We start from the raw sequence: 13,368 nt of genomic DNA on the forward strand, positions 1-13,368 counted from the left end.
TAAAAAAGGCATCCTAGTTGAAATTCAAATAAAATACATTTTAAATGTTTAAAAATATATTTTTAAACTCATTCCAAGTCGTCGGGTTTTTATAACTTCTTTAAAAGTCATTGAAATATCAGAAAACTTAAAAACAATTTTTGGAGTCCATCCAAGTAATTGAATGGTTATACCCTCAGCCATATGGCTAGAGAAGGTATATAACATTTGATACGGTCAAAACGTGCCTCACCGAAATAACGGTTTTTGACCCTAGGTCTCTTTGGACCAAATCCATTTCATGACATTTGGAGTCGATCTAGCTATGTCCGTCCGTCTGTCTCTCTGCCTAGCTGGCTGGTGCAGACGATAACTCTCGAAGGAAGTATCCGATTTGATCCAAACTTGGTATATCGTAATATTATTGTCATACTTAGATCGAGTTCAGAGATGGCCAATATCGGTCCACTCCTTTTGGTACCTCCCACACAAAAAGTCTAAATTTTCAAAAATATGTATTTTCTGCACAGAAAGAGAAAAGATAATTCGATTTGGCCCCAATTTTGCAAATCCTAATATTTGCGAGATTGCTACGTCAGGTGTGAAAATGGACCATATCGGCGCACTCCTTCTCGTATCTCCCCCAACAAACAGTCAAAATTTTGAATAATTGTAACTCTTATAAAATGTGATGTAAGAATCCGATTGTCTTAAAATTACACAAATCACCAAATTTTGCTTTTTTTAAGGTCTGCTGTGAAGACGGAATTTATCGGTCCTCTCCTTCTAGTACCTCCCCCACAAAACGCGAAATTAACATTCGATTCTATTCAAACTTGGCACAACTCAATACTTCCATCAACACTAGATCTGTTATAAATATGGTAGAGATCGGACCATTCCTTCGGGTAACTCCCCCATAAAGGGTCAAAGTTTTGAATAACCAAAATTATTATAAATTCCGAAATAAACATACGGTTCTCTTCAAATTATGCAATAACTATATTTTTCTTAACCCAAAGTCTGCTGTGAAGATGGGATATATATGTCCACTTTTTCTCGTACCTCCCCCACAAAGGGTCAGAATTTTGAATAATCATGATGCTCATAAAACGCCAAATTAACATCCAATTCCATTCAGACTTGGTACATCTCAACATTTTCATCAGTACAAGATCTGTTATAAAGATGGTAGAGATCGGACCATTCCTTCGGGTAACTCCCCCATAAAGGGTCAAAGTTTTGAATAACCAAAACGATTATAAAATCCGAAAAAAAAGCATTCGGTTCTCTTCATATTCCACACATCCCATTATTTCTACTAACACAAGATCTGCTGTGAAAATGGGATACATCGGTCCACTCCTTCTGGTACCTCCCCCATAAATTTTGCTTATCTATTAAGTTAATAAGACTCCATCCAGACTTGGCACATCTCAATATTTGTATCAACACGTGATCTGTCATAAAGATGGTAGAGATGGGACCATTCCTTCTGGTGCCTCTCCCACATAGAGTTCAAGATTTTGAAAAGCGCTCTTAGAAAGCGAAACATGCCTCCAACTCTCTTCGGTTTTCACGCATACAAAAATTTTTTTGAATTTTAACAATTTTATGAATTTTAATTTTTTCCCATTTAAAAAGTCGTTAATTTAGTAAAAATATGGTTTTTTTTTTGCTATGAAATTCATGGTAAAATTCTTCTGCCAGCACTTCTTCCCAAGATTTTTTCAAGATTATTATGACTTTTTTTTTTGGAAAATTTCAAAAAATTTAAAAATTTGAAATAAAAAATGTAAGGACTTCTTGTTAAAAATTGACAATTTTTTATTTATAAGGATGTTTGAGATGTCGTATTTGAAGTTCGTAATGGGAACTACAGTCTATGACAAAAAATTGTCTATGCTGGTCCAGGTCTTCGTATAGGCCCCATATATCAGTACCTCCCTATATTCGGTATTTTGACGATTTTAGGTACAATACCCATCGAAATTGTTTGAGATGTGGTATTTGAAGTTCGTAATGGATGCTACAGATAATTGTCTATGCAGGTGCAGGTCTTCGCACAGCTCCGATATAACGGTACCTCCCTATAAACGATATTTTGATGATTTTAGCTACATTATTCACCGTTTATTTCAAGTTCCGAATTTGAATTTGGCAAACAATACCTGTGTGGGTCCACGTCGTATAGACACCAATATAACGGCAATATTCGGTATTTTTTGAAATTTTAACAGAATTTTTTAGGGATTTTATTTTATTCAAAGTTCGGCCCGCCCGAATTTACTGCTTTTTAACTTGTTTTAATTTAATTTTTTTTGGGATTTTTTTAAATTTTTTAATTTATTTTTTTTTATTTTATTTATTCCCCATTTTAAAAGTCGGTGATTTTGCAAAAAATGTGAATTTATTGCTACGAAATTGTTGGTAAATTTTTTCTTCAAACCCTTCTTCCAAGACAAACAATTGTAGATTATTATTTTTTTTTTTTTAATTTATTATAATTTTTTCGTAATTTTCAAGAAAGCTTAAAATTTGTAATAAAAAAACATTTAAGGACTTCCTGTGAAAAAATCAACCATTTTTTATTCATTTTTTTTAAAGGCCACTATGGCTATTGTTGAACTATTTTAAAGACTGCCAAAAACTCACAGATTTTGTGTTTTTTTTTTTTAAATTATTTCAGGCATTCAAAAAAAAAAAATTTATTTCATTTTCAACAAGTTCTTGATTTTTAGAAGATTTTTTTTACTTATTTCTTCTTTCGAAGCAATACTAACAGGCCTTTTTTGCATTTCTGCTGGCAACCCTGCTTGTTGATCTTGTCTATTTCTCTTTCTCACTCTCTCTCTCCTTCTCTCTTTAAATTTATTTTTAAATTTTTGTCTAAGCATAAATTTTAAGAGATCTCGTCTCTTTTCTTACTTTGTTTACTTTTCTTATTATTTGTTTGTTTGTCTGTCTGTCGCCGAGCAGCTGAATTCGCTTTTCGCCCTGACCTAACAACAACAACAAATAGGGAAAAAACACAATAATAACAACAACAACCAACCAACTGAAAATTCAAACAGACAAAAAGCGTTTTGTTTTATGAGTCTTTAGTTGGGCGATTGCAAAATTTTGAAAACAATTTTATTTTCAGAATCAACGTGGTCCGGTAAACAACCCTCAAAAAAAAAAGAAATAAATAACGGCAAACAAGTAACTAGATTTTGAGTTGGATTTCCGATCAATACGTTGCGGTTTGCAAAAAAAAAAAAATGAAATAAAAGTGATTTGAGGAAATAAAAATAAAACTAAAATAAAATAGATTTAAATGTGAAAAAAAAAATTAAAAAAATTGAAATATAAAAAAGGAGTGAATAAAAAATTTTAAAAATAATTTAAAAAATATTGAAAACAAATACACATGAAATTTGAAAATTAAAAAGATATTCCAAGTGAAGTGCAAAATATTTCAATTGTCTGTCTCCCTCTTCAATTGTTAAATGTTGTTAAGAATTTTGCAATAAATATTTTTTCCTTTCTTATCTTTTGAAAATTAGTTTAAATTGTTGATATCTATATTTGAAAAAGAAAAAAAAAAAAAAATAGATTTACCCAAAGAATTCAATTTTTTTGAAAAGCGCCAAGCAAATAGAATTGTTGATCGTGTAAAGTGTTGAGTTTTGAATGAGCCCAATGAGTGGTCTACGTCATCAGCTAAAGGTAATGATTTGCTTGATTTCATTTTCTTGTTGTGGTTGTTGTTTTTGTGTTTTTTTCTTTCTTAAAATTAAATGTTTATAATTATTTTTGCCAAAACAAAATGTTTAAATTTTGAATAATTATTGTGATGAAATCGCATTATTAATGATTTAAATGATTGGTTGAAGGGGAGGGAGGGGGAGGGATGAAAGGGGGGTGGCACTTGCACCAGCGGGTATCTGCTGCTCATAATTATTGTTTAAATATTGTAAATAAAATTATTTGTTGTCTTAATAGTTTAGATAAGGATTTATGGCTATTGACATGGTTGTTGGGGGGATGTGGCCGTTGAATGGTTGCTGGCCAGCCGGTTGTAATGGGGGGCTTTGCGTCATTAATTTTTGGAGGGGCAGAAAAAAGAAAAGGAGGATGATTCAGGGATTTAGAAATGGATGGGGTTTAAGCTGTGACAAGCTATTGGAAATTTATAAAATAAATTTGGTTTCAAAATAATTTTTCAAATTATGAAGCTGACTTGTCCTGCAGTGTTGAAGTCGTTAATGATATGCCTCTAAAATTTAATGAATATTTTTTTTTTTTTTGAAATAAACGGAAATATCAAATAATTCTGATTTAATTGAAAATTCTGGGTTGTGAGACATACAAAATACCGAAAATCGGAACGGGAGATACAGTTATATGAGGAAAATATACCAAAAAGTGGACCTACATTAAATATTTTTCGAGATGAATTAATCTTCCAATTGAGAACGCAAAATAAATAATAACAACCGAAATATATAATTCATACGCAAGAGGTAAAATGTGGTCAATACCAAAAAAGCGAAACTAAATCCAACGTAGATTTTCTAAAAAATATTTCTTCAAGGATTATCCACGAAGGGGGTTGTTTTTTTTTTTTTAAAGGTGCTTCAAGGAGTTTTCACAAACGATTTTTTTTAAATAATTTTACTAAAAAAATTGATTTTTGGAAAATAGTTTTTATGGACGAGGATTTTCTTAAAAATATTTTTAAGGGCTATTCTTAAATGTGGATTTTAAAAAAAGAAAATTTCAATAGCTATCCACGAACTCGAATTTTTTAAGAGTAGCTTTTCAAGGAATTTCTCCAAACTAAATCACTAGACAGAAACGTGGATTTTTTAAGGATATTTCTTCAAGGATTATTCAAAACATCGAACATCCACGAATAAGGACTTTTTAAAAACGTAGGATTAAAAAAAAAACACTTTTTTAAGGACTACCACCTAACGTGGATTTTTTAAAAAATTATTTTTCAAAGACATTTCAAATACATCGAACTTCATGGCTGTGGACTTTTTGCAATCACAGAGTTTTTAAAAATTCTTTCAAGGACTACTCCTAAACGTAGATTTTTTAAAAATTCTTTTTCAAGGACTATCTACAAAACATAGATTTTCAAAAACTATTTCTGGAGACCTATCCACAAAGGCGGATCTTTTTATTTAACAATATTACTATCCAAGAACATGGATAGTTTTTATGAATTCTTTTCAAGGACTATTTACAGATATGGATTTTTTTTAAATAGTCTTCAAAGACTACACACAAACGTGTAATATATTTAAATAAATTTCAAACTTCAATTTTTAAAAAATCTTCATCCCTAAGCGTGAATTTTTTTTAATTCTTATTTTAAGAACTTATAAAATAAAAGAACTTATAAGAACTTATAAAATCAGGTTTTTTTTATATCAAACTTAGATCACGTGTGAAAATCTTAAATATAGATCAATTTCTTCTGGATTCTCCCCGCCATAAAGCGTTCTTAAAAAACCTTTTTTATAACCTCAACCATATGGCTAGAAAGGGTATATATCATTTGATACGGCCAAAACGGTTTTAGACCCGTTGGACCAAATCCGTTTCAGGACATATGGAGTCGATCGAGGGTTGTGTACATCCCTTCGTCTCTTTGGTTGGCTTATGCGCACGATAACTCTCGAAGGAAATATCTGATTTGGCCCAAACTTTGTACATCGTAATATTATTATCAAACGTACCTCCCCCATAACGGGTCAAAATTTTGAATACTTATATATCTTATAAAGCCCGAAATAACCATACAATTCTCTTCAAATTTCACAAATCTGAATATTTTTACTAATGCAAAATCTGATGTGAAGATGACAGGTATCGGTTCACCCCCCAAGGTTGACAATATTCAATACATATATATCTTACAACTTGAGAAACAATTCAACGATTCTTTTCAAACTTGGTATATCTAAATATTTTTCCCTGCCAGAGATCTTATGTGAATGTGGAATTTTTTCGTCTCACACCTCCTCCTACTTCCCCCATGAACGTTTAATAATTTGATTAACAATTAACAATCATAAAGTAATTGTTCGACTTTTTTTCTTCAGAACTGCCCTCAATAGTTTGAATAAACATAGCGCAAGTCAAGTCTGAGGGTACACATCTGTCGGAAAAGCCGACAGATACTTGTTTTATATTCCTATTGAGATAGAGTCTTTTAAAAATGATATAAAAAAATCTTGTGTAATCGCTTCTAAGTCCTTGGAAAATATTTTAAAAAATACTTCTTTTAACTCCTTTAAAACAAATCCATGTGCATTATTAGTCGTTAATCTTTGTAAAAAAAATCCAGGAAAACCCTTAAATAGAAAAATATTTATAAAAAATCAACGTTTACTTTAGTCCTTGAACATTCGGTCCTTAAAATATATTTTCTGGAAATCTGAGTTAACTTTTGCTCTTTAAAAATATGTTTAAAAAAAATATCTTTGTTTTGGCGCTTAAAAAAACATTTTTAAAATTTGTTGCTTTTAAATCCACGGCACTTTTAGTTCCTCAAATAAATATTAAAAAATCCATTGTGCATTATTGGTATAAAAAAAGTCCGGGAAGATCCTACTTGAGTTTTGGTTCTTGAGAACATATTTTTTAAAATTTCACGTTAACTCTAAGAACATTTTTTTAATCCAAGTGTATTTAACTCCTTAAAAACAATATTAAAACATTAATGTGCATTATTGGTCTTCGTCATTATTGGTAATCTTTGTAAAAAAAATCCATAAACATATGTATTAAAAAAAAAAACAAAAAAAAAAAATAAATAAACAAATCCGGAAAGATCCTACATGAATTTTGGTTCCACGGGAATCAGGTTCCTCTAAGACCTTGACTTTTTTTTTTTGAAATCCACGGTACTTTTTTAACTCCTCAACAATATATTAAAAAAAAAATCCATGTGCATTATTGGGCCTTTGGCCATTTAAAAAAATCCAGGAAAATCTTTAAAAAGATGTTAAAAAAAAACACAAATCCGGAAAAATCCTCCTCAAGTTTTGATTGTTGAAAAAATAGTTTTTTTAAATTCCGCGAAGCCTCTAAGACCTTGAAAAATATTTTTTTTAAAATACACGGTACTTTGAACTCCTTAAAAAATTCTAAAAAAATCGGGGGGCATTACTGGTCCTTGATCTTTGTAAAAATTCAAGAAAATCCTTAAACAGATGTATTGAAAAAAATACGGAAATATCCTAAATGATTTTTAGTCCTTAGAAAAAATATATTTTTTAAAAAATCTACATTGCTTCTTTGGCCTTAAAAAAATATTTACAAAAATCTACGTTGACTGTTGGTCCTTGCAAAAAATAATTTAAAATCCATGTCCTCAAAAATAATATTTTTTACAAAAAATACAAAAAAATATTTTTATCTTAAAAAAAAAATATTTTTTTTTTTTAAATCGGCTTTAATTTTTGGTCTTTAAAAATATGTTTTTAAATATCTTAGTTCCCTCAGAAAAATAGTTTAAACAAATCCGGGTCATTTGTTACCTCTTAAAAATGATTTGCTTTTAGTCCTCGAAAAAATATTATTTTTTATAAAACCCACGTTGTTTCCTTATATTTTTTTTACCCTCCACCATAGTATCGAGGGTATATTTAGTTTGTCATTCCATTTGTAACACCTCGAAATACACATTTTAGACCCCACAAAGTATATATATTCTAGATTAGCATTCTATGTCGATTTAGCGATGTCCGTCCGTCTATCCGTCTGTCCGTTTATCCGTCTGTGGAAATCACTCTAGCTTCCGAACGAATTCAAGTAGATTCATAAAATTTTGCTCAAATATATGTTACGTCTGCAGGATTTTTGGTATTGAAAATGGGCCATGTAGGTCCACATCTTCGTATAGCCCCCATATAACGGTACCTCCCGATGTTCTGTATTTTGATGATTTTAGCAAATTTATTCGCCGGAATTGTTTTAAATTTGGTATTTGAAGTTCGAAATGGATACTACACCCTAAGACAGAAAATTGTTTGTGAAGGTCCACGTTTTGGTATAGCCTCCATATAATGGTACCGCCCTATATTTGTATACCCTACACCACAAGGTGGTCAGGGTATTATGTCTTTGTGCATTTGTTTGTAACAGGCAAAAGGAAACGAGATAGACCCATAGTTCCTTTTGATGATCTGCATAGAATCACATTCTGAGTCGATTTATGCATGTCCATCCGTCCGTCCGTCCGTTCGTCTGTCCATGTTTTTTTGTAAACAAAGTACAGTTCGCATTTATTTCCCGATCCAAAAAAAAAAAAAAAATTGCACAAATCATTTGTTTGGCCCAAGAACGAACTCTATTGAAATTGGTGAGAATCGGTTCAAATTTAGATATAGCTCCCATATATATCTTCGTGCGATTTGCCTTTTATTGAGCACCAAACGTGTAATATCAGCCCGAATAGTATGGAATTTTGCACATTCAACCAAATTTGGCCTGAAAATAAGTATGCCAAATTTGAACGAAATCAGCTCGGATATAGCTATAGCTACCATATATATTGTTCAACCGATTTGTTATTTTTGTCCTCGGCAGCCGTAATATGCACTCTGTGACAACAATATTTGGGGAAATATATCAAATACAGCTCAGAAATACCCTTGCAAAATTTTATCGAGATCGTTTCATATTTGGATATAGCTCCCATGTCTAACTTCGTCCGATTTACCTTTTATTGTGCACCAAACTTCTAATTTTTGTCCAAATGAGATGGAATTTGGCACCTACGACCGAATTGAGTCTAGAGGCTAGTATGCCAAATTTGGTGAAGATCGGGGTTCAGATATATCTATAGCTCCCACATATATATTGTTCATCCGATTTGTTATTTTAGTCCTCCCCAGCCATAATATGTACTCTGTAACAACGATATTTGGGGAAATGTATCAAATACAGCTCAGAAACACCTTTGCTAAATTTTATCGAGATCGATTCGGATTTGAATACATCTCCCACATATAACTTCGTCCGATTTACTTTTTATTGTACACCAAACCTGTAATATTTGCCCAAATGGGATGAAATTTGGCACCAACGACCGAATTGAGTCTAGAAGATAGTATGTCAAATTTGGTGAAGATCGGTTCAGATATAGCTATAGCTCCTATATATATAATGTTCATCCGATTTCTTATTTTAGTTCTCCACAGTCGTAATATGCTCTCTGTGACAACAATATTCGGGGAAATATATCAAATACAGCTCAGAAATACCTTTGCTAAATTTTATCGAGATCAGTTCAGATTTGGATATAGCTCCCATATATAACTTCGTCCGATTTACCCTTTTATTGTGCACCAAACGTCTAATGTTTGCCCAAATGGGATGAAATTTGGCACTTACGACCGAATTGAGTTGAGAAGCTAGTATGTCAAATTTGGTGAAGATCGGGGTTCAGATATAGCTATAGCTCCCATATATATATTGTTCATCCGATTTGTTATTTTTGTCCTCCGTAGCCGTAATATGCACTCTTTGACAACAATATTTGGGGAAATATATCAAATACAGCTCAGAAATACCCTTGCGAAATTTTATCGAGATCGGTTCAGATTTGGATATAGCTCCCATACATAAGTTCGTCCGATTTACCTTTTATTGTGCACCAAACTTCCAATTTTTGCCCAAATGGGATGAAATTTGGCACTTACGACCGAATTGAGTCTAGAAGCTAGTATGTCAATTTTGGTGAAGATCGGTTCAGATATAGCTATGGCTCCCATATATATTGTTCATCCGATTTGTTACCCACAGCCGTAATATGCACTCCGTAACAACGATATTCAGGGGAATATATCAAATACAGCTCAGAAATATCTTTGGCAAATTTTATCCAGATCGGTTCGGATTTGGATATAGCTCCCATATATATCAAAAGGGCATGACAAGTCCGAATTTAAAAGATACAAATGTTTCGGCAGATTTAGTCCTTTGAACTTTAAATTATAATTATAGCCATAGCGTGTATGATTGAATTCTCCCATAAAAACTTTTAATTGTTATGCGGAGCTCTACTAAATTAGCAAAGTGGTGTAGGGTATCATAAAGTCGGCCCCGCCCGACTTTAAGACTTTCTTTACTGGTTTTTGATGATTTTAGCTTTATGATTCACCGATTTTTTTTTCCAAGATTCGCATTTAAATATTGTAATGGCTTATGACAAAATTTGCCTATGCAGGTCCACGTCTTCGTATAAAAACTACTATGCTGCATTCGGTATTTTTAAAATTTTTTAGAGAATTTTTAACGGATTTTTTGTTTTTTTTTTGAAAATTTCCAAAAGCGTTCCACATGGTGAAGGGTATTCAAAGTTCAAACAAATCCATGTTTGGTTTTTTCTTTTGTTTTAATTTTCCCAGAAATATTCGTTTTTTTTTTTTTTTTTTTTTTTTTTTTTGTAAAAATATAAACTTCAAAAATTTCGATTTACATATATTTACGTCGATTTATTATTATTATTTTTTTTTTTTGTTTATTGTGTGACCGTGTTTTTGTTTAATATCTTTATAATCTGCTGTTGTTGTTTTACTTGTCTTTCTCTTCATATTTTTGTTATTATTATTTTTTTTTTATTTATTTTTTTTTGGTGGGGGATACAAAATATTCAGTTAAATATTTTTTGGCAAATGTTTATGAGGCGTTGTTGTAGACACAGCTGTGGTATGAGTGTGAGTTTGTGTGCGTGTCTGTGTATTTTGGTCTGAATATGTCTGTCGCTTTGTAGGTCTCCCTGCCAGCTTCGGCTGTTGGTTTGGTTGTCCGTCCGTGTGTGAGTATTTTTAGCCATATTTACCCTAAGCGTCGACGTTTTCGTCGTCGCAGTTATCGCGGTCATTGTTGTAGTTGTTGCTGTTGTTCCTGCTATGTTTTTTTCATAAATCTATTATATTTGCAATTTTTCCCAGCTATTTGTTTATAATAAAGCATCGGATATTTTTTTTTGCTTTGTTTGGTTTTTTCTTTCCATTTTTTTTGCTTTATAAACTGGCTGACTTATTCACTCTCTGTGGCTGGCTGGTTGGCAGTTTCCTCCTGCAAAATTCTGGGAATATTATTTTTGCGTTTTTTTTTTAATTTTTTCATTTGTTTTTTTTTTTTCTTTGGATGGGTATGGATGGTGTTTCAATTTTCATAAACAATGGGTGCGTAAAAATAATTTTTATTAACAAATCGCTTAGCAAAAAGTTCTGCCAACCTGAGTTGAAAGGAAAAAAAAACGGAATTTTATTATTCGATTATTAATGAATGTAGCAGCATGAACAGGGGTTTTATGGCTCAATGTCAACTGGGAAATGAATTATTTTTTTATGAATTTTAAAAATTCGTAAAAAAATATTTTTTTTAAGGATCAGCAATCAGTGGATTCTCAATATAACGTTTTGAAAACTAGAATTAATTTTTGAAAAAAAAATTAATTTTTTTTTTTGAAAATATTTTTCAAGGATTAAGAAAAATAAATTTTTCAAGGACCAAAAGTCAACGTGGATTTTTTAAAAATATTTCTTCATTTATTTTTTATGAATTTTAAAAATTCGTAAAAAAATTATTTTTTTTTAAGGGACAGCAATTAGTAGATTCTCAATATAACGTTTTGAGAAATTTTTGCAAAAAAAAAAAAAATTTTTTTTTTGAAAATATTTTTCAAGGATTAAGAAAAAATAAATTTTTCAAGGACCAAAAGTCAACTTGGATTTTTTAAAAATATTTCTTCAATGAACAAAATTCTCCTGAAAATAATGCCTATTCTGAATCTCCGTAGTCAGAGACTAGCCTCCATACAGGGTGAGATGAAAAAACAGCAACCAACTTCAGACTGCTGTCATTTCTAAGCCACTCGTCCGACAGCTGTTAAAATTATTACTATTATTTAAGCGTACCAGAGCATTTTGGTGAGAATTTTCCAGAAAAAAGGCTTTCTTGATGGAATTAAAGCGTGATTTCTTTATATTTATATATTTAATAAAATTTTTGAGTAACATGCATTTTTAAAATATTTTTTTTTGAATCAAAAAATTTTCCAATTGTTTTAAAATTACATTCCAATGGGTTTCAAAATCGAATTCGCTTCCCCCCTCCTCCCCGGTCACCTAAAAATTCCCACCGCATTGTCATTCATTCATTCATTAATTGATTACTTCCAAAAACGTATTTTCTTGGCGGCTTATCATCAATGACGTCTCCATAGCCCACATGACAACGACACCGTCCGTCCGTCCGTCCCTCTACCCCGCTGGTGATTCCAGCTAAAGCAAGTAATGACATTGTAATTTACACGTACTTGTCATTTCGAAACAAAATACGAAATTAATTCTGATTTCGAATTTTGATTAAAACGTTTTTGATGGGCGGGCGATTGTGTTTTGGTGCAGCAACCACCAGGAAATAATTAAATTGAAATCGAAAAGAAACACACACACACGAAGCTAGTGCCAAGGTCGTGGTTTCTGGTGAGACGTGGGTCACCCACGTCTTGTGGTTGACAATAGTGACCCATTAAAGACGTGGCCAAATTTGGAAATAACGTTTAGTTTTTTTTGGAGGGATTACAAAATTGTCGTTATTGGAATTAAAAAAAAAAAAAATTAAACACTTTTTTGTAATGCTAATTGAATTAGAATAAAAAGTAAATGATTAATTATGTTTTGCGGCTTTGCATATAAGGAAGGTAATTAAGTGGTGGATTTTTTAAAGAAGCCATGACAAATTGAGGTCAGATTAAAGTAAGACATCAATAAAAAAAACCCAAGGTCAAATTATGGGTAATATTGAAAATAAAATTGTAAACAAATATTTTTAAAACAAGCAACAAACGTGGATTTTTTAAAAATATATTTTTCATGAAAAAATATTTTTAAAAAATCCACGTTTATAGCTGGTCATGAAAAAATATTTTTAAAAAATCCACGTTTAATGCCGGTTCTGAAAAAATATTTTTAAAAAATCCATGTTTAATGCCAGGTCGTGAAAAAAAAATATTTAAAAAAATCCACGTTTAATGCCGGCCATGAAAAAAAAATATTTTTAAAAAATCCACGTTTATTGCCGGCTCTGAAAAAATATTTTTAAAAACATCCACGTTTATTGCCGGCTCTGAAAAAATATTTTTAAAAACATCCACGTTTATTGCCGGCCATGAAAAAAATATATTTAAAACATTTTAAATATTTTTTTCAGGGCCGGCATTAAGGAAAAAAAAAATATTTAAAAAAACCACGTTCATTGCCGGTCATGAGAAAAATATTTTTAAAAAATCCACGTTTATTGCCGGCCATGAAAAAAATATTTTTAAAAAATCCACGTTTATTGCCAGCCATGAGAAAAATATTTTTAAAA

The 13,368-nt window shown here is 31.3% G+C and overlaps 1 protein-coding gene across 3 annotated transcripts in view; it reads left to right on the top strand.

Moving 5' to 3' along the window:
- LOC101888654 (calcium-binding protein E63-1) overlaps positions 1 to 13,368 on the top strand; it is a 233,132-nt gene that overhangs the window by 25,572 nt on the left and 194,192 nt on the right. The window contains exon 1 of one of the 3 annotated variants that reach the window (XM_059132212.1): positions 3,523 to 3,690. The exons of the other annotated variants lie outside the window; for them this stretch is intronic. Coding sequence (XP_058988195.1) covers positions 3,655 to 3,690 — 36 coding nt within the window. The 5' untranslated portion in view covers positions 3,523 to 3,654. Of the gene's footprint in view, positions 1 to 3,522; positions 3,691 to 13,368 lie in introns of those variants that run through there. 3 annotated transcript variants of the gene reach the window in all.

This window comes from Musca domestica, unplaced genomic scaffold (genome assembly GCF_030504385.1).
Source record: "Musca domestica strain aabys unplaced genomic scaffold, Musca_domestica.polishedcontigs.V.1.1 115, whole genome shotgun sequence".
Lineage (NCBI taxonomy): Eukaryota > Metazoa > Arthropoda > Insecta > Diptera > Muscidae > Musca > Musca domestica.